The following is a 23,507-nucleotide window of genomic DNA, read 5'->3' on the forward strand; positions in this document are numbered from 1 at the left end:
ACTCTTGATGTATATTCACTCATTGATTTCTCACAACAATGCTATGGTATAATCAACTCCATTGTAGAATGAAGAAACTAGCTGGGCATGGCACGCCTGTAATCCCAGCACTTTGGGAGACTGAGGCAGGTGGATCACTTGAGGTCAGAAGTTCCAGACCAGCCCCGGCCAACCACAGCGGAAACCCCTATCTCTCTACCTAAAATTACCAGTACTCTGCAAAAAAAAGTGGAGACGGAGTCTGTGTTCCCAGGTTGGAGGAAAATTGATCTGCTCACTGTGCCCTCCCTCCGGTTCATTCTCCGCCTCAGCCTCCTGAAGCTGGAGACTACAGGCTCAGCCACCACGCCTTCTGGCTAGTTTTTTGTATTTTCAGTAGAGACGGGTCACCATGTTAGCTAGATAGCTCATCTCCTGACTGTGATCCACCCGCCTCGGCCTCCCAAAGTGCTGGGATTACAGGCTTGACAAGGCCTCCTGGCCCAAAAATAATGCAACACCTGGGAAATTACCTGAGGCCTGATGGGAGTAGTTGCACCCTGCTACTCAGGAGCTGGAGGCATGAGGATCATGAGAACCCGGGAGGCAGAGGTTGCAGTGAGCTGGGATTGCACCATTGCACTCCAGCCTGAGAGACAGACTGAGACTCCATCTCAAAAAGAAACTGAAGCCCTGAGCACAGAAAAGCTCATCAACATTCCAGGTCATAGTTATCGGCGAACCCAGTACTCCAACTCCAAGCCTGAGCAATCACACCTCTGCCACAGGGATGCGGGAGGGCAGGAACGTGGGGAGGGGACCAGGGATCTGAAGTGAAGACATGGGGGTAGGAGGATGGCTGGGAGGAGGAAGGGGGAGGATGGGCAGAGCTAGGGAAGCCTGGCTTCCCCTCCCAAGACCACAGCCCCTGCATACAGCATGGCCTTCTTCCTCGAGGCCAGGCGAGAAACCTCCCACCTATCGCCCCAGCCTGCAGCCCGTGCCTCCCTCTCAGCGCTAGAGGGCACATGCCACACTGCACAGAGGCAATTCCCCAGAGGCCAGCAGGGTGTGCGGCTGCACTCCAAGGCCCCGCCTCATAGCCGGGGGTTAAGCTAAACCACAGGAGGCAGTGATTTTCCTCAGAGGCTGCCGCTGTGTCCAGCCCCCTGCCTTGGACACCCTGAGGCACCTGCACAGGGACTCACTGCCTCTCCCTGAGGTCTGCTGCACCCTCTAATCCCTTCACACCGTCTAATCCCGGCCACACAAGGATGTGGGGATGGGGGATAGCTGGCCTGGTCACTCATTAACCCTGCCAGCCAGAACCACATCCCATTTTCAGCCTTGCTCAGGGTAGGTACTCACATATTGCTGAGTGGACAGTAGAAACCATGGAACCACAATGCTAGGGACACCAGGACCACGGGGGTCATCTGCCCCCACAGCCATTTTAAAGACAAGAAAAACCAGGCTGCGGGGAGTCAAAATACACAACCAGGGTTGACAGGATGGGCACTCCCAGCTTCCAGACCCCACCCCTGCTCCATCCCAGGGGCTGCAATTCTGACTTGGGTCAATACTGCCCCAGCTTTGCTGCCAACCAGCAACACTTTTCCCAGCTGCTGCACAGACATGGGTAGACAGGATGAACACGAAAGACAGCTTCACCATCCTGCCTTGCCCGAGGCCTCTGATCACAAGGTCATGAGGGCTTAGGGAGAAATAGAATGGACGATCCCATCCTCAAAGGACACAGAGAAGGCTGGGACAGAGTCGCCTGGGAACACCCTCCTGGATTCACACCTTCTGCTCCCGCCCCTAGGCCCCACCTCCTGTTTCTGGAGGGAAGCATAAAACACTACTTGACTCCCCACCATGCCCCATCACAGCCTCTACCCCATAGTTTTACAGACAAATTATTAACCAGGGATATGGGAGTGCCAGCCCTGCATGCTCTCCCAGGCCAAGGACGCGCCCAGCCACTGGAGGCCAGCTGGATCTCTGGGGAAACACACCTCCCCCACGAGGCTAGCCTCAGCATCTCCTCAGAGGGTCCCGCTGAAGCATCCACTCCTGGGCCACTCGGGCTCGGGGCCACGGGCTCTCTCTAGGGTCACGAAGCCATCAGTATGGATGCTAGTGTGGACATCCTGCAGGAGCCCCCTCGCCAGGGAAACCTGCCTCCACCCAGGGCAGCTCTGGGGGAAGGGCTCCAGAGTGCTAGGCCTGGGGTGCTGCCCCTACAGAGCATCCATCCCAGCGCTGTCACAGCAGTGTGGACTTCTAGCAGCTCTCAACTTAAGCTATGCCTCCTATTCTTTGCGGTCTCAAGTCTAGCCCTAGGCAATGATATGGAAGACCAGCAGTGAAGCACCAGGCTGTGAGGATGCCCACCACACACATACACACACACACACACACAGATATACATACATACACATATATACACAGACACACACAGATAGACACACACACAGACATACACTGAAATAAACACACACAGATACACACACATCACACAGATACACACACAAACACACACAGAAACACACGCACACACCACACACTCCTCAACTCTGGCCTCAGATGCCTCAGGCCCTTCCCTTGTGCCCCACAGGAAACTAGGTGACTCCTCTGCAGGGGTCGGAGCGTGTAGGGGAGGGGTGGGGGATACTGCAGGAACCACAAACCCTCACTAAACAAGCATATCACCTAAATGAGTAGCCAGCTGTGCCTGTGCCTCACCCAACCCGGCTCCTCAGCAGTGGACTCAGCCGTGGCCTGCCCACCCAGGAGCCATTGTGTGCCTGGCACCTTGCCTTCCCACAGCTCTGGGAGACAGGCTTCACTGGCCCTCTCACAGGGGAGGGAGCAAGGTTTGCAGGTGGGTGGGTGACATCCCAGAGCCTCACAGGAATCCTGGCTCCGAGTAGGTGTTTGGCACATACCTGTAGATGGAGCTAGCTGGGAAATGGTGGAGCTGGGACTTGAACCCAGATCTCTTTGGTTGTCCAAAAGAGTCTTCAGTACCCTGAACTGTCCCTCCTCCATTTAGCCACTGACCTGCCTCCTTCCCCGTCCCACCTCAGGCCCTGCCTCACGGTCTGGCCAGACCTAACCCAGGACGGCGAATCCCCTGTCTGCAGGTCTAGAGGAGGAAGGTGGCAGTGGAGGGAAAGGGGTGGGAAAATCCCCTCTCTTGGGTGGGCAGGAACCCCAGGACCAGGCAGGGGCATTGCAGTTCTGGGAGAAAGCAAGACATGCATTTCTGAGAGCTGTTGGAGGAGACAAATTCCAGACACATGGCAGCAGTGACAGCAGCAAAGCAGTTTAAATATACCACCGTGTCCATGAGGCAGAGATGCCTGGGCCTGCCAGCTGCACAGCCACCAACCATCCAGAGTAGATTTTCTCCATCAAAACCCGGAAGCGTGGTTAATATTTTGCCACTGCCCTGGTTCTGCAGGTTGCAAATTGTAATTGAAATGAGTTTTCAAGGTTGAAATAATCAGAGTCCTCCTCACTCCCCCCACTTCCAAACCGTTTCACAATCCTCCAGTTCTAAAGAAGACCGGCACGCGGCGCAACACACGCATTGCCAGCCAGCCTTCATGCCAGGGTAGACAAGTCCAATTACGACATTCACTCCTAAAGGCCAGAGAAACACTTGACCATTTACATCGCCGCACTATGCATGTTTCACAGGTGTACATATAAATGCTTCCAATATAGCTACAGCCATTAATATTTACACTACACCAAACACAAACATGGGTATTCAGATTCACCCACTGGCTTAGGCTGAGAAGTCCCACATATTTTATGGAATTGCTGCTACCACGGAAGAAGCTGCAGCTTATGAGGACACAGGGAGGTATGCAAAGTCAACTATCAAGCGCACCATGCAGCCCGGTCCCCGCCAGGAACTCCTCGGACACTTTCAAACACACCTCAGCTGCCGTCCCACTGTGGGGATACAATGCTCCAGCCCACGGTCCTAGGCTGAGGGCTGCTCCCAGAGGCATGAGCCCCATTAGTGCACACAGGGATGGTGAGTGCTGAGGGGTACGGCTGAGGCAGTGATAGCTGTGAAACATGTACTCATTCCCATGTGCAGTCAAGCATCGATCCATGTCTACACCACACACCTACACAGATATCAACCCGCATTTACACAGCCTGTCTCCCAGAACTATGGGAAGGTGAGGTGCCAGGCACACCAAGGCTCTGGGTGAGCATGAGCCACAACTATACCCTGCACCCATTTTTGTCTCTTAAGCAAACTTCCAGGGAGTAGGGAGTAAAATAAGGGGGTCCCAGAACCCCTCCAGAGAGGGCTGCCTGGTGTAATGGACCAAACAAACACATATGGCCCTGACTCTCGGCGGGGCCATGGCCCAGCTATACACTCTAGGCCAAGTATAGGAGTGTCCTAGCGCCTCCGTCTCCCAAGTGTGAATTCTAGATAGTAAGACTTACTCTGAGGGGCCGCTGGGAGGACTGAGGGAGATGCAACACCATGTCTTGTGCACAAAAGTCCTCTCTCAGCCTCAGCTCTCCTTTCCTCCCTGACACGTGCCGGCTGGATGACGTTCCACCCCTAGAGGCCTCCCCTCCATCCTGTCTGCAGCCTGGCTGGTGCTGGCTCTAGTGCTGACTCTCCCCACCCCTTCCCCACCAACATGCGATGGGCAAGGGATGCCCACCGCATAGACAAACCCAGGTCAGCTCGGCCTAGCCCAACATATGGATGGGGTGGAGAAAGCTGCCACTCTGTGCTTCCTGAGACATTCAGTTCCTTCTGAGGGTCCCTCAAGTCCTGTTTCCGAATCCAGGCTCACCACCCCACAAACCCCCAAACTCCCAGACGTCACCAGCCAGGATCTCCCTGGCCCAGAGTCACACGCTTGCTCTTCAGCCCTATACTGCGGTTTTGCCGGTCCCCTCCTCTCGAATTTCCATCCTCATCAAGTCGCCTGCTTTCCAGTCTGGGAATTTGTAACCCACTTGGCTGAGTCTCCTCCATCCCTAGCTCTGTCCCCCACAACTCAGCCTTGGCCCAACACCAACTCCTGCCAGTCCCAAGGAATGATGCACCCAGGTGTTTTGAGGGCTTAGTGGTTGGGCCAAAAGGGATCCCCATCTCAGTGATAAGGAAACCGAGGCCGAGGAGCTGGAGCAGCTTACCCAGAGGGAGGCGACTCCTGACTCCCTCTCAAGTGTTCTTTTACAAGCTCCAAGAGCTCTGGTAGCATCGCCTGGGGCTCTTCAACCTCAAGCCAGCCACAGGCTCCTTTTGAAGGAAACAATTCTTGCAGACCCTCAAGAATATGACCCCAGCAAGAAAACACTGAGGAGAGAAGCTGAAAGCTTGGCTATGACAGTGAAGCCCAACTGCAAATGCCCACAGCAGCAGAGAAGCCACGTCTCTGAGACTGGGAGAGCTCACTTCGGGATGGCCAGCAACACGAGAATGCAGACTTTAAGAATCCTCATGGCACTCCTGAGTCCCTGCGAATCTGGGCTCAAGAATGTGTCCTCAGATGTCCACAGACTTCGCTTTGAGAAACAGGATACGAGCCCCAGGGTCTGGTGGAGCCAGCTGGAAACCCCCACTCAGCCCCTTGCTGGGCCTGGCAAGTCACTTAGCATCTCTGAGCTCCAGACCCCTCATCTGTGAAGTAAAGTTCGCACCTGGGACTAGGCAAGGAGAGTCACACCTGGCGCCTGCACAGCCCAGTGCCCAAGAAGGACCAGCTCTCAGCTCCTCCCTGGTTCTGAGGCCAGCACACTGTGGCTGAGAAGCTGGGGCTCAGCTCTTCCACTCAGGAGGGGCTGGGGCTGGGCATGGGGGGATTCTGGGGACTGAGTCTCAGGCAAGTGTGGATGAGCTGCCCGGCCCCTGCTAACAACTCCCAACGCAGACATCCCTCTCCCCCATTAGTCAGCCAGCCTCCCTTCAAGCAGCATTTAGCTTTCCGCCTTACTAGGAGACTTGGTTTGGCTCTGTGTCCCGACCCCAAAATCTCACCTTGAATTGTAATCCCCACATGTCATGGGAGGGACTTGGTGGGAGGTGATTGGATCATGAGGGCGGATTTCCCCCATGCTGTTTTCATGATAGTGAGTTCTCAAGAGATCTGATGGTTTGAAAGTGTGGCACTTCCCCTCTCGCCCTCTCTCTCCTGTTCCACCATGGTAAGCCGTGAGTGCTTCCTCTTCGCCTTCCACCATGATTGTAAGTTTCCTGAGGCCTCCCAGTCACACTTCCTGTACAGCCTGCAGAACTGTGAGTCAATTAAACCTCTTGTCTTCATAAATTACCCAGTCTAAGGTAGTTCTTTATAGCAGTGTGAGAACAACTAACACACTATGTCTTTCTCTTTAAGGTAGAAGAGGTCATTTCTCCCATTTAAGCAAACAAACAAATCCCCTCTCTTGACCCGCCTCTCCTCTTCCTGCTTACAATGCAGCTCCTCGAAAGCGGTGCCTCTGCTCACTGTCATCAGTTTCTCTCCTCTGTCTCCTGACCAACTCCAGTCTGGCTTTTGCGCCCACCTCTCTAAGGAGACTGCTCTTGTGGAGGTCACAGTCGCCCCCCAGGTAGCTAAGTCCAATGGCCCGGTCCAGCCAGTCTCACTTGGCCCCTGGACAGTATGTGATGGAGCCAGTCACTCCTTGCTCTAGTGCTCTCTTTATCGCTGCCAGGACACCACGCTCTGGGCCCTGCTGCCTCCCGGGCTGCCCCTTCTCAGCTTCCATGCTGGCCCCCTTCTCTCGGCCCCCAACACTCCAGCATCCAGGGCTCACTGGGACCTCCTCTCTAGCCACACACACTCCTTGGCGCTCCCAGCCAGCCTCATCTGTACTCTGCCAGCTCCCCAGTCACATGGCCACTCTAGCCTCTCCTTGACTCCAGCGCCTACTCCACAAGGCCACGTGGGTCCCAGGAGGCATCCCACTCTCCACATGGCCTCCACCAAAGCCCTGCCTTCCTTCCCAGCCTGCTCCTCCTCCCGCCCACTCCATCTTAGTGCATGGCAATTTCATCCATCCCCTTGTTCCAGCAGAGAACGCTGAAGCCATCCTTGACTTTCTGTCATCTTTCTCTCTCCTTAAATCCTTCCATAAACACCATGGCCACACTGCAAAGTTTACAAAGAATCCGACCCCTTCTTACCACTTCCATGACCACCACGCGCCCCAGGCCCATCATTCCCACCTGGATTACAGCACCAGCCTCCTAACTGGTCTCCCACTCTGCCCTCGCTCCCAGAGAGGAGTGAGCAGGTAGAAGCCCAGTGATCTCATTAGGACATAAATCAGGTCACGTCAATCCTCTTTCAAACCCTGCAATGGCTTGTCCCATTCTGCATAAAAGATTAAATCCTTACAAACTGCCCGCAAGGCCCACATGTTCTGTACCACCTGCCCGTCGCTCCCCCATGACCCTATCTCCTGCCTATTGCTCTCTCTGCTTCAGCCACACTGGCCTCCTCGTTGCTCCCCAGGCTTGCCAGGCAGAAGCCCACCCCAGGGCCTTTGCACTTGCTGTGTGCTGTGCCTGGCATGCCCTTTCCTAGGTCTCCACATGGCTCTCTCTCTCACAGCCTTCAGGTGTTCGCTCTAGGATCGCCCTGAAATAGTTCGGATGTTTGTCCCCTCCAAATCTCATGCTGAAATGTGATCCCCAGTGTTGAAGGTGGGGCCTGGTGAGATGTGTTTGAGTCATGGGGGCAGATTCCTCATGAGTGGCTGGACGCCCTCCTCATGGTAATGAGTGAGTTCTCACTCTATTATGCTTTCCAGTCTGGGAATTTGTAACCCACTTGGCTGAGTCTCCTCCATCTCTAGCTCTGTCCCCAACAACTCAGCCTTGGCCCAACACCAACTCCTGCCAGTCCCAGGGAATGATGCACCCAGGTGTTTTGAGGGCTTAGTGGTTGGGCCAAAAGGGATCCCCATCTCAGTGATAAGGAAACCGAGGCCGAGGAGCTGGAGCAGCTTACCCAGAGGGAGGCGACTCCTGACTCCCTCTCAACAGATTTGATTGTTAAAAAGAGCCTGGCTCCTCCTCCTCTCTTTCCCCTGTCTCCCTCCCACCATGATGGGAAGCCTCCTGAAGCCCTCACCAAAAGCAGATGCGGGTGCCACGCTTCTCGCACAATCTGCAGAAGCGTGAGCCAAATAAGCCTCTTTTCTTTATGAATTACCCAGCCTCAGGTATTCCTTTATAGCAATGCAAACAGACTAGCGCACACCTTCTCAGTGAGAACTTCTGACATAAAAGTGCAGCATTCCTGTCCTCCCAGCACTCCCAGTTTCCTCCAAGAGGCCTCCAGGCTCTGCCTTCTCCAGCCTCACAGTTAGGCCTTTTCTGGAGCCCACGGCTCTGACTGCCAGGCCACGCCACCATCCACTATACCTTATCTGCAAGGCCACTCACAGGACAGCTCCCCAGGGCAAGTCTGTCCCCCTCACTGAGCCCAACACAGGGCTGACTGGGCACACAGTCAGACTCTTCGTCGACGCTGTTGGTTTCCCAGTTGATGAGTGGGAAGCAGCACTGAGTGAAGGGCCAATGGTTTGAACAACTGTGAGTTCCTCTAATGGGGGCACGGCCTGGCACATAAAGGGTGCTCCCAAATGTTGGCCTTTCTTATTTGCCCAAGGAGGGAGGCTTCCTCAGGTTCTCTTTGGGATGCAGAGGTGGGAAGACCTTTCACAGGCGGGCTGGAGAAGCCAGGAGGGGCCTGGGGCTGGGATATCATCTGGTCTAAGCAAAACGTCTCTGGAGCCAAATGGAAGGATTCAAACTCCAACTCTGTGTGACCCTGGGCAAGTCCTTAACCTCTCTGTGCCTCAGATGCCTCATCTGTAACGTGGGTTGCTCCAAAAATTAAATGCAAAATACTGGAACAGAGCTCGACAATTAATAAATGCTATATAAATATTAGCTGTGATTATGTTTTCACTATTATTGTTATTACTGCTGGTAGCACAGGCTGGGCGACTGGCATCTCCCCACACACCCCCAACCACCATGCAGCTGCCCTCCCTCTCTGAGCTCCCAGCCCCTGTGTGCAGCAGGCAGTAAATTTTTCCTCTCTCCTCATAAACCGGGCCTTCCTCCGCTCAGCGTCACCTGGCTGGCAGCGCTGTCAAAAAGACGGATGCCACAGCTGCCTTGTTTACGACTTTAATTCCCAAACCCTGTTCTTTGGGCTCCCCGGGAGGGCATGGGAGGAAAGGAGGAGGCGGGCGCTATCTTCCCGTAGGCTTGACAGCTGCAGAGATGCCCCTCTCAGTGACCCCAGCTCGATGGGGTTGGGGGGATCCATGGGCCATCTGCAAGCGCTTCCTGCAGATCAGCTCCCATCACTTCCCTGGAAGCCGTGAGGGAGGTAGCACTCTACTGGGGATGGAGCTCTTGGGAGAATGGGAGGGGATAATATAATTCCCATTGCACAGATGAGGAAATCGAGGCCCCCAGAGGTGAGGTAATGTGCCCAAGGCCACATGGCTAGGAATTGGCAGCACCAGGATTCACACCCAGGTCTGCAGGACTCTAATAGCCATATGTTTGAGAAAGAATGAGTGCTCTACCATACCCCCAACCCTGACCCCTTCAGCACACGCCAGTTCAGCCTCCAGCTGCCAGCATGTGCCACCCTTCTGAGGCTTTCTTGGGTACAGGAGCCCTCTCTGCCCAGCCATTTGGCAGGTTGGAGGTGCCAAGGAATTAATGGCCTTCAGGAGCATCCCTCCACCAATGACTGATGGGGGCTGGCATACACATACCCCGGCTCCCTCTCGCTCTCTGTGGGATGACTAAGAGGCCTGTTCCTCTGTCCCAGGAGGATTAAGCTCCAATTGTTCACAGTGGCAACCAGCTTGATCTCACCCTCTTTATCTCTGCTTTCTCTCCTCTTTCCTGGAATCCCCTCCCAAATCAGCTACTTGCTATCAAATCCTCATTTTGGGGGAACTCCACTTCAGACAGCCTTGAAGGATGAATCAAATCTTTCCAAGTGTAAGATCCCAGGATGAGAGGGTCCTTCCCACCCTCTTGGGCGGTCACCAGGCCCATCCATCACCTGGGGTGGGAAGGAATGGATTTGGCAAAGCAAAGGACACAGGAGTGGCACCTGCTCTCTGTGAGACCTTGAGCAGGGCAGGCCTGTGGGACTGAAACAGACAGAGGCCAACTATGGAACGTGAGCACCCAGGAGAGCAGAGTAAGCTGATCCTGAAGAGCTGAGGGGAAAGTAAACTCTGGAGACAGAGTGGGGGCAGGTGGAGAATAGGTCTCACAGAGCATGCCTGGGCTGGCTGAGGGCAAGAGAGAGGGGCCCCGGAGGAATGGGAGGGAAAGACGGGAAGGGCAGGGGTCTTTGACAGCCAGGCTGCAAATCAGCTCTGACAGCTCTCTAGCTCTGTGATAGTCACAAGTTGCCTCAGTTTCCTCTTCCATAAAATGGGAGTTGCATCTGTGACCATCTATACTACTCACTTTCAGGATGGCACATTCTTTCCTCCGGGATCCTACAGCAGACAGACAGAATTGGTACCAACAGACTTGGACTATTAGATTACCCAATTGCCTGTCTAAATCCCAGCTCTCCCACTTCCTCTCTATATCAGCAATAACAATCATTTTATCAGCACCTTCTCAGCCAGCCTTCTCACACGCTTTATCTCCAAACCTCACAGCTCACTGAGGTGGCTGTTGCCTTCCCTGTTCTACTGACAGCAGCTGAGACTCAGAGAAGTTAGATAACTTGTCCAAGGTCACACAGCAGGGAGGAGGCAGAGTCAGACTCAGATCCAGGAGTGGGTCCTTCCTCTGCCCCTGCTCCCAGCTCTCTGTGGGTGTCACTCCAGTCCTCCTGGCCTAAGGCCTTCTCCCGTGGGACAGGCTCAGCTCAGGAGCAGGACCATGGGGAAACCAGAGCTGCCTGCCTCTCCCCCAGGGTGTCAGGTCCCACAGACATTCCCAGCAGCCCCCTCACCCACCCCTCACCTCACACAGAGATAGACTGAGAGGCTCACCGCGCCTGGCCTGGGGCCACACACGGACTCTGACCCTGCTGGAGCTCCCAATGCAGCAGGAAGGATTCAGGTCAGGTGAGATGTACCACGTCCACTAGAGCCTCTGCCCCTTTGCTCATGCCTCCTCACCTGCTTAGGGCACACGCTGTCCTCCCTCCATCACCCACCCCTCCCTCCAAGCCAGAGGGTCCCAAACTTTGCTGCATAGTACAACCACCTGGGGCACTTCAAAAAATCCTGATGCTCAGGTTGCATCCAGTGCAAATTAAACCAGAATGTCTAGGGTAACTGAATTTTTAAAAGATCCCCAGGTGATTCAATGTGAACAAAGCTTGAAAACCACTGCTCCAGCACTAAATACACATTAAAATCACCTAGGGAGCTTTGTAAAAATCCACAGCCTAGGCCCCACCACTGAGGTTCTGATCTAGTTGGTCTGGGGGTGGCGCCCTGGTATGTGTTAAAAGCTCCCAGGTGACTCTAACTCACCTCCAGGCTTTACAGCCACCACTTACAGATCAGGAAGTGCCTCCATTAATGCTTCACTTCCTTCTGGAGACACCCTCTGGGCCAGCTCATCAATCCCGTTGCTCAGATGAGAAAGCAAAGGCCCAGAAAGGTTGCAGAGCTTGCCTCAGGCTCACGGCAAAGCTCTGTGCTCTTTTTTTATTTTTTTATTTTATTTTATTTTTTTTGAGACAGAATCTCACTCTGTCGCCCAGGCTGGAGTGCAGTGGCACAATCTTGGCTCACTGCAACCTCCACCTCCCAGGCTCAAGCGATTCTCGTACCTCAGCCTCCTGAGTAGCTGGGATTACAGGTGCCCACCACCACACCTGGCTAATTTTTGTATTTTTAGTAGAGATGGGGTTTCACCATGTTGACCAGGCTGGTCTTGAACTCCTGACCTCAGATGATCCACCCGCCTCGGCCCCCCAAAGTGCTGGGATTACAAGCGTGAGCCGCCACACCCAGCCGAGCTCTGTGCTCTTCTGAACCCTGCTCCAGTCCTCCTTCCCCACCTGAGCTAACAATCAGACCAAACGCCTCCCTTAGGACTGCTGGAGAGGTTCATGAATCCTGCCCCAAGGACTAGAAGTCTGGACAGAACCTATAGGAACTGACCAAAGCCTTCTCCCCTCCTGTCCCTCCCAGACAAAGAGGAGATTCCAGAAAGCCTTTCCCCTTGACAGCCCAGACCCCTCAACGGCCTAGACACTGGGTCCAGGAGGCCCCAGCTGTCCATCTTGCCACCACTTCCAGTCTTCCCACCCCATCCTCACCCCATCCATCCCCATCCTCACCCCCGATCTAGGTCTGCTGATCTAAATCAGGGTGCCCATACAATTTTCCATCCCACATGGGCACTTCCAAGAACCAAAGGGGATGCTCTCAATAATTACACCAGAACACGGGAGACAGGATGCATGGCCACCCCACACAGGAGGGCTCAGCCTCCACACCCAGGCATCTTTGCGCTTCTCACACCTCTATTGTGATTACTGCCTGATTCAGGCATTTGCTGAGCAGCCTCAGGCAAGTCACTTGGTCTCTCTGACTCTCCATATCCTCGTCTAGAGTGCAGGAATCTTAAGAGTTCCTAGAGTTGCTGTGAGAGTGAAATGTCTTTCACATTTTAAAGATGATGTCCGTAAAGTGTCTGAACACAGTAGATACATAGTAAATAGCAATGTTTATGTTTAGCTTACCCAGGAATACATAAGCCCCACATACGGGCACACACACCCCTTCTCTCTCAGGAACACCAGCTCTCATACACATGCGAAGTCACGTGTCACAGGTGTATACACACACGCTCACACACTGGGCACACTCGCATACCTGCACTCATTCTGCAGATCAGGTGGGTTTGGCTGTGAGCTTCTCTGGGTCCCCAGTGGTCCAGTGGCTGCACGTCCCTGTGGGCTCTGGCCACCAGAGGGCAGCATGCTCCCCACCCACCCTCGTCACACTCCCTTCTCCCCTGGCCCTGGAGGAGCTGACTCCACGCGGCGCGTCCCCCGCCCTTTGACCGAACTGCACGATTAAGTCTGGGAGAATACAGGAGATAACTCATCATCTTCGATTAGGCACCACTCAGGCTGAGAGGCACCAGAGCACCCCAATGTTATTGAGGCTGGGTCCTGCCGCAGAGTGACCCAGACCCAGGGCGCGCAAAGACCCCTGTCTGGATGTATCTGAAGTGGACACGCCATGATGGCTCCCTAGGGGGCGGGGAGCCTAGGGCTCAGACCCGGGAGCAAGTCATGCTCTACCGCCCTCTATCTATGGGAATTCAAGTGCCTCTACTCACCTCCTCTGAGCCTCCGTTCTCCCATCTGTAAAATGGACCGATCACTGCCCCTCCCCTGCGCGGCTTATCCCTCTCATGTGCGGGCTCAGATGTCACCTGCGCAAGCAGGCCGTCCCTGGCCACTTCACAGTTGCAGTTTCAATTCCCCTCACACTTTCCATTCTTTTTATTGTCTGTTTTGTTTCTTCTGCACATTTCTGTTCTGACATATTCTATCATTCACTCATCTTGTTGATTGTCTGTCTCCCCATTAGAATAAAAACTCCAAGTGCCGCTGGACTCTCTTCACTGCTGTATATCTGCCAAGCTTAGAACCGGGCAAGGCACGGCCTAGGAGCCAAACTGGTGCTTGCTGAGTGACTGAGGGAACCCTGGAGGTTAGAGGTGGTTTCTGGAAATTGCCCAGCCTGGTGTGCGTCAAGACTGGAGGGGTCAGTGCCGTGCTGTGGGCTGGCCAGAGGCCTTGCCACTCCCAAGGATCTCAGGGCCACACCCCAAATCGGCTGTGGCCCCGCCCCTCCAGGCCCCGCCCAGGCCTCCCAACTCCACTCCAGGTACAGGCCCAACTCCACGTCCTGCCACCGCCGACAGACAAAGGGAGACTCTCGGCCTCAGGCGCCCAGGCTCGGCCCTCCCCGGCTCCTCCTAGAGCCCGCCCGGCCCTGCCCGGCCCGCGTGCTCACTGGTGCACTTCTTGACGTGGCTGCCCTTCTTGAGGGCGTGGCGGCTCAGCTTGCAGTGGAAGTTGTCCTCCCAGAACTCGGCAAACCAGATGTTGCGCCGGTTGTTGTCCAGCGTGCGGCTGGAGAAGTAGCGGTCGAAGCCTGGCAGGGAACCGGGACGTCAGGGCCTCACTGGCCTCCTTCCCACCAGCCCCAGCCCTTCCCGCCTCCCTCAGGATAAGAGATGGTCCAGGCGGAGGGAGAGAGACCGGGAGGAGCGCATCCTCTGATCCAGGAGAAAACAAAATGTGGAGCATTTCATTTCATTCAAAATGAAAAGAGCTGTATTAGGTCCCAGGGGGAGCGTGTGTAATCTACAACTGCTGCCTTTATGGAAGAGAAGCACACCGATGAGGATGTTTCCGCGGCCTTTAACCGCTGCAATGCTAACAGCGGGCTTTGAGAAGGGGCCGCCTGGGAGTCCTGAGATTACAGCACAGAGGCTGGTGGGGCTGCCCAACCCTGGGAGCACCTGAAGAAGAGACCAGGTCAGACAAGAAGGGAGGGGACTACCCCGGTCACACAGCAAGACCAGGACCTGGACCTTCTCCCTTCACATCCAGGGCGTCCCCGTCACTGACAGAGGCCACCTCCCTCCTCCACGTGCTCTGCATGGCTCACAGTTCTGCTCTCAGCCTGGGAAACCACGTCCTAGGGTGGGCAGGCTGGCGGTGAGCAACCTCTCCTCCTCCCAGACACCCCTCCTGCCATACAGACTGTTCCCGGCACTGTGGACTGAGCTGCTCTGTATGGGCCAGAGGCCTGAAAGCTCAGTGGGGCCCACGTGGAGCTTCCTGCCCATGGAAGCGTCCAAGTGGAAGCAAAATGACTGGTGACGTGGCAGGGGACACACTGGCATCGAGCGGGAGGTTTGGCCTGCAGTAGGATTTCTCGGCCTCGGCACTGTGGACACTCTGGGTGGGATAATTACTGTGGGGGGGCGTCCTATGCACCGTAGGATGCTGAGCAGCACCCCGACCTCTACCCACTGGATGCCAGCAGCAGCATCCCCCAATTGTGACAACCAAAAATGGCTCCAGAAATTGCCAAATGTCCCCTTGGGGGGCAAAATCATCCCCAGATGAGGACCATTGTTCTAAAAGCTTATCTAATGTTCCTGAGAGAAAAGATACTTGTCAGGCAAGTCCTGGATTCCGGTCCCAACTCTGCCACTCGCTGCACTGTGTGTGTCTCAAGCTCTCTGAGCCCTGCGTCTCCATCTACTAAATGTGGGGAAGAATGCATCACAGGGTTGTTGGGGAGGCTAAAGGAGATGTCTGTAAGGGTCCTGGCATTGGTAAGCACCATGGCAGTTATTGTTACGTTGTGTTTATTATGGCTGGGGGTGGTGTGGAAATTCTCGCTGTGTGTGTGGTGGGTGGGTGGGTGGGGGGGGGGGGGTGTTGGATGTGTGATGGGGTAAGGGATGTGGGGATGGATGAGCCAGGAAGGCATGAGTCTGAGAGGGCCGGGGCTGGGCAGAGGTGGTTCTGGAGCCTGAGTCAGACATGGGGCAGGTATGGATGTGGGGGGACAGATGTGGTCTTTGCAGGGACAGGCATGGGCCTGGGGGATCACACTGGGCCTGTAGGCAGGCGTAGGCCCAGTGGGTCAGGTTTGGATGACAGGGTAGCCATGGGCCTATGGACAGGTATGGGCCAGGGCTAGAAGGAGTCATGGGCCAGGGAGCTCCCTCTGCCTCAGGATGAAGAGAGGACACTGCTGTGTGACTTTGAGCAAGTCCCTCCCTTCATCAGGCCTCCGTGTCTTGGGAAGTGCCTTGGAGAGGCAGATGTCTGTGGTCCCTCCCAGCTTCATTAATGCTGGATTCTACTGAAGGGAGGGAGGGCAGGGAAGGAGAGGGCCCAGGGAGCCTTCTCCTCATGGTGAAGACTGCCAGGTCCCTGCCCATCAGGCCATTAACGGGAACATCACACCTCACTCTCTGTGAAGTTCTGGCCAGAGAAGTTCGTTCCTCCCCAGGTGACTGTGGGTTCTGCCCTGAGAGGAGGGGATTCAGGGCGAGGCAGGCCCAACCTCAGCACCATCCCAGGGCCCGCCAACCCCAGGCAGTCTCTGCAGAAAAGGCCTGTCCTGTAGCCCTGGCAGGGTGGCTCCCAGCCTTTTCCAGCAGTGGACTGTACACACACCTTCCACCCCAAAATTGTCTGAGAAGAAAGGAGGGAAGGTCTTGAATCTGGATTCAAATTCTGTTGTGTTGCGTGTGGCCTAAAAGACCTCCCAGTCCAGAACCTCAGAACATAAGAGGCTGTGGGCTGCCGGGCGCGGTGGCTCACGCCTATAATCCCAGCACTTTGGGAGGCCAAGGCAGGCGGATCATGAGGTCAGGAGATCAAGACCATCCTGGCTAACATGGTGAAACACCGTCTCTACTAAAAATGCAAAAAATTAGCCAGGCATGGTGGTGGGCGCCTGTAGTCCCAGCTACTCGGGAGGCTGAGGCAAGAGAATGGTGTGAACCCGGGAGGCGGAGCTTGCAGTGAGCTGAGATGGCGCCACTGGACTCCAGCCTGGGCGACAGAGCGAGACTCCATCTCAAAAAAAAAAAAAAGAGGCTGTGGGCCAAAGAAGAGGAAAGGGGGGATATGGAAAGGGGAGGAGCAGGAGGAGAAGGAAGCCGAGGAGGGACGGCAGGAGGAGCAGTCCAGGTGCCGACCACCTGCACCTGCCCGGCCTTACCTCGTACAGACATCCTCTTGGGGAGGATCGTGACAGCGCCCTCAGCCACCTCCTCCAGGTGCAGTACAGGTGCAATCTTGGAGCCCCAGCTGTCAGAGCCCATCCAGAAGAAATGGCCTGTCTGGTTGGCCCTTCGTGCTGCCTCCAGCACACGCCTGTAGGAACACACGCCAGCCCAGCCCAGCCGTGTCTGTCCACGCAACTGCCCCCACTCCTGGTCACACTTGCTTTGGGCCCACGTCCCTGACCCCCAGAAGCCCAGGGTCCACAACTGTCCCAGCACCCATGCTTTCACCCCCAACCCATGGATTCCCCCTACCCCCTGCCCCTACCTGCCCATAGACCCCTGGCTACTGCCTCATCCAACCTGCCTGTCCCTGGGCCCATGCCCACTGCAGGCCCAGTGTGATTCTCCAGGCCCACATCTGTCCCTGCAATGACCACACCTGTCCCCCCAGATCCACACCCGTCCCACATCTGACTCAGGCCCCAGAACCACCTCTGCCCAGCCCCGGTCCCCTGAGACGCACGCCTTCCTGTCTCATCCATCCCCACATTCCTTGCCCGTTCTCACACGCATCCACCATCACACAACGGCCGCCCTCACCCCGCTGCACATGCTGCCTTCTGCCCGCAGCTCCCTCTTCATTCACCGCCCTCTGTGCCAAAATTCCAGGTCCTTCAGAGAGCTGCGCCCCACACCTTGAGTGGGAGTGGGTGATGGAGGAAGATGGGTGTGGAGCCAGCCACCCAGTGCTCACACACAGCCCAGTCTGCCTGTGGTGGTAATATAAATCAAACCAGGGACCCGAGAGCCCAGCCCAGGGCCGAGGAGCCCACAGCAAGCGCTCAGCTGGGACTTCATGGAGGCATGAATTAAGTGGCCCTTCAAAGACATCTCGGAAGGGAAAAACAAGGAGGAATGAGCAGAATTCCCCTAACCCAGCTCCCACGAAGAGAGACTGAGGTAGGGAGGAGGCAAGGAACTTGCTCACAGCCACACAGCAAGTGAGAGGCTGTGATACTACAAACTGTCCAGGCCCTTCCGTTGGTGAGGACCAGGGCACAGACTCCAGGGCCTGGGGGTGGCTGCTGGGCCTGTGCAGGAGGCAGCCAGCTGGGGCTGGAGGGCCTGGGCTTCCAGGAAGAAACAAATGTTTCCAGGCCCCAGAGCTTTCACCTGAGCTGGCCTTGTCCATCTCATCCTACCCCATCCTCCTCCATCATCTCCCAACTCCTGAGGCTTTCCAGCCCCACTCACTGGTGTAGCCCCCCCACAGCCTAGGTTACCACTAATGGCATGTAAGGCTGCTCTCAGAACCCACACCCACACCCTATTAATACCCGTCTGCATCCGGCCAGCCCGAGATGGCCAGAGCTCCCAACCGTCCAGCCCTGCAGAGTCACCTGGATTTATTTTTACTTCTGTTTGCTTCTGAAAATGCATGTGGATTTCCAGAAATGGCCCCCGCCTCCTACCCCACTTCCCACAGCCTGCTCCGGAAGTCAGTCTAGCGCCCTTCCAGCCCTCCCTTAGGGGCCTCTTCGCTGGGACAAAAGGCCCAGTGCTTTCAGTCCCCCTCCCAGAATGTGGGTCCATCTGAGCGAAGGTGTCCTCAAAAACAGCGGGCCTGGAGTGAGCCGCATAGCTGGGTGGGGTATGGGAGCCAAGTCTTGCCAGGCTTTGGGATGGGAGTAAGGAGCAGGTGTTGGGGAGCATGGCCTGGTGGCTCAGAAGCTTCCCCAGGAGCTGGCTGAGCGGTGGCCATCATAAACGTTCAGAGCCAGAACTCAGGGGACCTGCACGCCTCAAGGGACTGGGTGCCACCTCTGTGCAGCTCTGAGGCTGTCAGGGTGGGGCTTGAGGGCCTCCCCTCCCTGGTCTTTCACTGCCTGAGACACCACCATTGCAGCTGGTCCTTTTGGCTTTTGAGGCCGTGATATTCTTCCAGAAGCCCTCCTCCATCCCTCCAGGGACCCACGAATGGCCTGGGAGGGTATCTGTTGTGCAGCAACTCTGGAGTCCAGGTTAGAAAGGGAGAAACGGCTTGGGAGCACTGGTGAGGAATAGGAGAAGCCGCCTGGGAAGGACTGGACACACAGAGCAGCCTTGGCTGGTCCAGTGAGGGGAAGTCTGAGGGCACAGCAGGCTCTGCCAGCCCAGACCAGATATCTGAGGAGACCTGGCAGGGGCCACATCTGCTCTCACCCTCCTCTCTGAAGGAGAAGTGACCAGCAGGGACTAGAGGGCCCTACCAGATTCTAGGCAGGGCTGTATCTCCCCTCATCCTGGGGCTCCCTGAGGACAGGGCTGTGTCTTCCCTCAGCCTGGACTCTCTGAGCCTAAGCCAAGACTAGAACCAAACACAGCCCAGAGCTCTTCTCTGTACTCTGAGCTCACCACAGAAAGGAGGGAGGGGCTGAGAAGTGGCCCACATTTACTGGGCACCTATTTCATGTCAGACCTTACTCTAAGCCTTTTATGCACATTCCTGCATTGAATTCTCAAATGCTATCAGGCAGGTATCATTAACTCATTTGTATTTTAGCAGCAGAGGGCCAGAGAGGTTAAGAAATTAACCTGAGGTCACACAGCGAGTAGGTGAGAGAACAGCATTAGAACCTAAGTGGTCTGGCCCCAAGCTCACGGCCTCAGCCCTCTGTTAAAGCACCCAGGTAGCCATCCCTAGCAGGTGGAACGGATGCAGGAAATGGAGGGAGGAGGGAAGGGGTGCCCCATAGCAGAAGCCTGCGTGCCAGCCTGTGGGTCTCCCTGCCCATATACACACTCACCCACACCCACCTCTCCGGATCCCAGGGTGGGGTCAGGCTCGCCTGGGAAGGTCTCCAGCAGGACAGGACCTGTGGCTCTGCCCACACCTGCATGGTTCCCGGTGCCCACCGTGCTGCCACCTGCCCTCACCTGATGTCATCCTCATTGGCGAAGATGATGACTGCCCTGGCGTTCGAAGTCTCCAGGAGGCGGCGGATGATCTTGTCAAACTCGCCTGCCTTGGGCTCCCGTGGTATCTTCACCGACTGGGCGATGCACACGCCCCCTGCAGGAGGGTACCAGTTAGTTGGGGTGGGCAGGGGAACCTGAATCTCCCCACCACTCTCCCAACACACATTCCAGGAGATGGGGGCTGGGTGCTGCCTAGGCTCCCCAGCCTGACTCCCAGCCCTGGGATCCCAGTCTCTGGATATGGGCTGTGCAGTCAGAACAGCTTCAGTACCAATCTTGGCTCCACTTACCAGCTGGTGACCCCGGACATGTCACTAAAGTACTCTGAGCCTCAGTTTCCCCATACAGCAGCTAGAAGCAGCACAGCATCATGCTTAGGAGCTAGACTGCCTGGGTTCAAATCTCAGCTCTGCCACTTACTGCTGTGTGACCTTAGGTCACTTACTGGACCTCTCTGTGATGCACATACATCACCTATAAAGTGGAAATAATGGCATTACCTATTTCATAGAATCGTTATAAAATAAGTGAGGTAATGCAGATAAAGACAACATCCAGTACCTAGTGTTTAGTAAATGTTGATTATTTTATTGTAACCCCCTCATAATATTTTTTGGAGGGTTAAAGCTGGAAATAGAGCCCACCCTGAGGCGTCAGTCCCTGCTACACCCATACCCACGTGCTTCTCAGGGCTCCTGTCCCTCGGTCCCATGCCCATCACCAGGCCCTTGGTAAGAGCAGCGCGCATGGCCACTGGCTGGAACCATCAGAAGAGGGTTAATACTTGATGTTGCCAGGATTCACGACCAGACTGGGTGGCCATCAGAGACCCTGGGAGCACTTTGTCCCAGCCAGTCCCCAGCCCCAGATGTGCCTCTCAAGTGCTGGCAGGGGACAGATGTCATTCATGTGTTTAAATCTCACCCGACCTCGTGGTACAGAGCATCTGTGGGCCATGCTTGTGTCAGCCACTGCCTTTGACAGATGAGGAAACTGAAGCTCAGAGAAGTGGCTTACCCAAAGCCACACAGTTACCTGCCCTACTGGAGTCCAGGAACTGGAGACCCCCAGAGAATAAGACCCCAGAAGCCCATGGTGGCAGTCAGTGGAAAAGCATGAAGGATTAATTTTGAAGCCAGTCCCGGTATCTAATGGCGGCTGCCCTCCTCTGGGTCCCACACAATGCCTCAAACCAAACACCTTGGCTGGGCACCCCGGGCTTCCAAATGACCTGGAGGTGCAGGCTGGGGTCACCTGAGCCTTCTACACAGACTTGCCCCAATACATCAGAAAATTCTGGGTGGAGCTGCCAGGGGCTCAGAGTGCAGGGGACATGACTACCACCAGCCCCACAGGGCAGTGCCAGCACCCAGCTCCACCCACGGAGGGGTCCCTACCCATGGGTAGGGAGATGGCTGCCAGGGAAGGCTACCCAAAGGCAGTGACACTGGGCTGAGTCCTTAGAGGATGCAAGTGGCCAGGCAGTAGGCATTCTGGAGAGTATGCTCTGGAAGAAGTGGCTGCTCTGTGCCAGGCACCCTGCTGGCCTGGGCCCACAGGACACAACACACACATGCATGCACACACATGTACATGTGCACACACACAAACACACACACAGCTCCTTAGGGCTCTCCTAAGACACCAAGAAGTCCCAAGTGCTAGAGAAGAGCATGGTTACTAGGAGCTCATGGGGAGGGGGAAGGAGCAAGGGTGCTTGGGCAGGACTGGGGTCCCTGTCAGTCTGGGGTCACAGAGGGAGCCAAGGGAGGCAGCTGCTGGCTGCACCGCTGGCCGGGCTGGCTCTCAGCTCCCAACTAAACCCTCCATATGGTTTCTTTCCACTTAGAAAGTGGGCCAATTGCGACATTTCTCCCCCCATCTGGGGAGACAGATGGACAGAGGAAAAGGCTGGACTGGGAGGAGAGGGAAGGGAAGGATGAGCCACCTGGCTCCAGGAGCAGAGAGGAAGGCAGGAGAAGGGAGTTAATTGCTCTCAAACAGGGAGAAACTGTTAGGTTAAGTCCTATTTCTGAGTGATGCTCCTCTAAGAGGATCCATGTGATGGTCCTGCCTGGCACCTCAGGGCATATCTTGCAAGCTTCATTTTGCGGGTGAAGGAAGGATTAGGTGACCATGGCTCAGTCAGCAGGAGTGTGAGTGAGCCACAAGGTACTTGAGATGCTAATGCAGTCTGAGGAGGGTTTGATATTCTTCCAACTGCAAGAGATTCAGACCAGAGGGGAGTGCAGAGGAAGGGGGTGTACAGAGCTCCATAATACTAATGAACATTTATGGAGTGTCCAATGCATGGGAAATGCTATTCTGCAAATTTTACATGGATTCACTCATCTGAGGCCGGTGTAATCACCACATCTCCAATTTATAAATGAGGAAATTGAGGCACAGAGAGGTTAAGTAGCTTCTCCAGGATCATGAAGATAGTCAGGGGCAGAGCTGGAGTTTGAACTTGGGCCATCTGGCTCTAGCGGCCACCTTTCAGCCAGTCATGTAATGAAGGGACAGGACTGTGGAGTCGAGGGGGTTTGTGGGCCCTTGGGCAGGATGGGGCACGGCGCCCATCCTGGGGTGAGTGCCCACTGGTGTCGCTGCCCCCAGGATGAGATACCAAGTACCCGGGGGGTCCCTTTGTTTCACAGCCCTGTTGTCAGCATGTCTGCTCAGGGGAGTGGGTAAAGGAACTGGCTCACAAGTCAGGCCCTCTTCTGGGATGACACAAACTCCTGGCAGTGGCATAATCTCTGCCTCAACTGCTCTCTTGATGCCTGCTGCAGCCAGAGACGGCCAGAGCGACCTGAGAGGTCACTGAGCATCCACTGCATGCCTGGTACCATGCGAGGCCCAGTCTCAAATCCTCACACATTAGCCAGTGCTAATATCCCCATCTCACAGATGAGGAAACTGAGGCTCAGATTGTGAAATAGCCTAACCAAGGTCACACAGCCAGTCAGCAGGACTGCAATCCGGGTCTGTATCCAGAGCCTCCCTCAGGTGGAGAGGCCCCCATTTCCTGCAGCCCCTCCCACTCCTGGACAGTTCCCTTTTCTTGCAAAGCAATGACTTCGCAGCAGCCACTGAGAATAAAGGGGCAGTGTTTCACGAGCCAGAGCCTCTTCTGCAGCCTCTGTTTAGGTGGGTTCGTGTACATGTGTGCACACATGTGTCCACACAGTCACAGAATGCACGCACTGGCACAGATCAATGTCCACCATCACCACGGCCCACCCTGTGCATTCCAGGCCACGCTGCTACAGACCCAAAGTCACACCAAGCCCACCAGCCATCCCTGTGCCCAGCCCCTGGGCCACATGGCTAACACTCCCGCAGATGCATGTTTCAAACCTCTCCCCCAGGGAGGGGCATGCCTCCTCACCCTGTGCCCTTCCCCCAGTCTCTCTCATTGAATAAAATAAGAATCCATGGGTCCATACTGAGAGTAGATATAGTCAAATTAAAGCCCACAAAGCCCTCAGGGAACAAGCCCACTCCGTATCTCAGGGCAGAGACTGGGGCCCTCTACTCCTCAGGCTCCAGGCATAGGACCACATGGGGAGGGGGACACAGATGAAGAACGCTGGGTGTCCCCATGGCCTCCTTGGCTCTCCCAGGTTCCCCTTGGCAAGCCCCTGCCCAGCCTCCTGCCAGGACCCCAGCAGCCCAGGCTGCTGACAAACACCCGACTGCCACTTGCCAGCTGCAAGCTCTGCCATCCCGGCCAAGCTGGTGCCTCTGCTCGCCGGCCAGGGGCAAG

The 23,507-nt window shown here is 55.6% G+C and overlaps 1 protein-coding gene across 7 annotated transcripts in view; it reads right to left on the minus strand.

Annotated features, from left to right (window-relative positions):
- The window catches only part of GRM4 (glutamate metabotropic receptor 4), a 124,453-nt gene that overhangs the window by 19,920 nt on the left and 81,026 nt on the right, over positions 1-23,507 (minus strand). For all 7 annotated transcript variants that reach the window (XM_017957806.3, XM_021937145.2, XM_017957808.2 and 4 more), the window contains 3 exons: positions 19,694-19,829; positions 16,771-16,925; positions 14,032-14,172 (listed from right to left, as the gene is read on the minus strand). In XM_017957806.3, coding sequence (XP_017813295.1) covers positions 14,032-14,172; positions 16,771-16,925; positions 19,694-19,829 — 432 coding nt within the window. The remainder of the gene's footprint in view (positions 1-14,031; positions 14,173-16,770; positions 16,926-19,693; positions 19,830-23,507) is intronic.

This window comes from Papio anubis, chromosome 6 (genome assembly GCF_008728515.1).
Source record: "Papio anubis isolate 15944 chromosome 6, Panubis1.0, whole genome shotgun sequence".
NCBI lineage: Eukaryota > Metazoa > Chordata > Mammalia > Primates > Cercopithecidae > Papio > Papio anubis.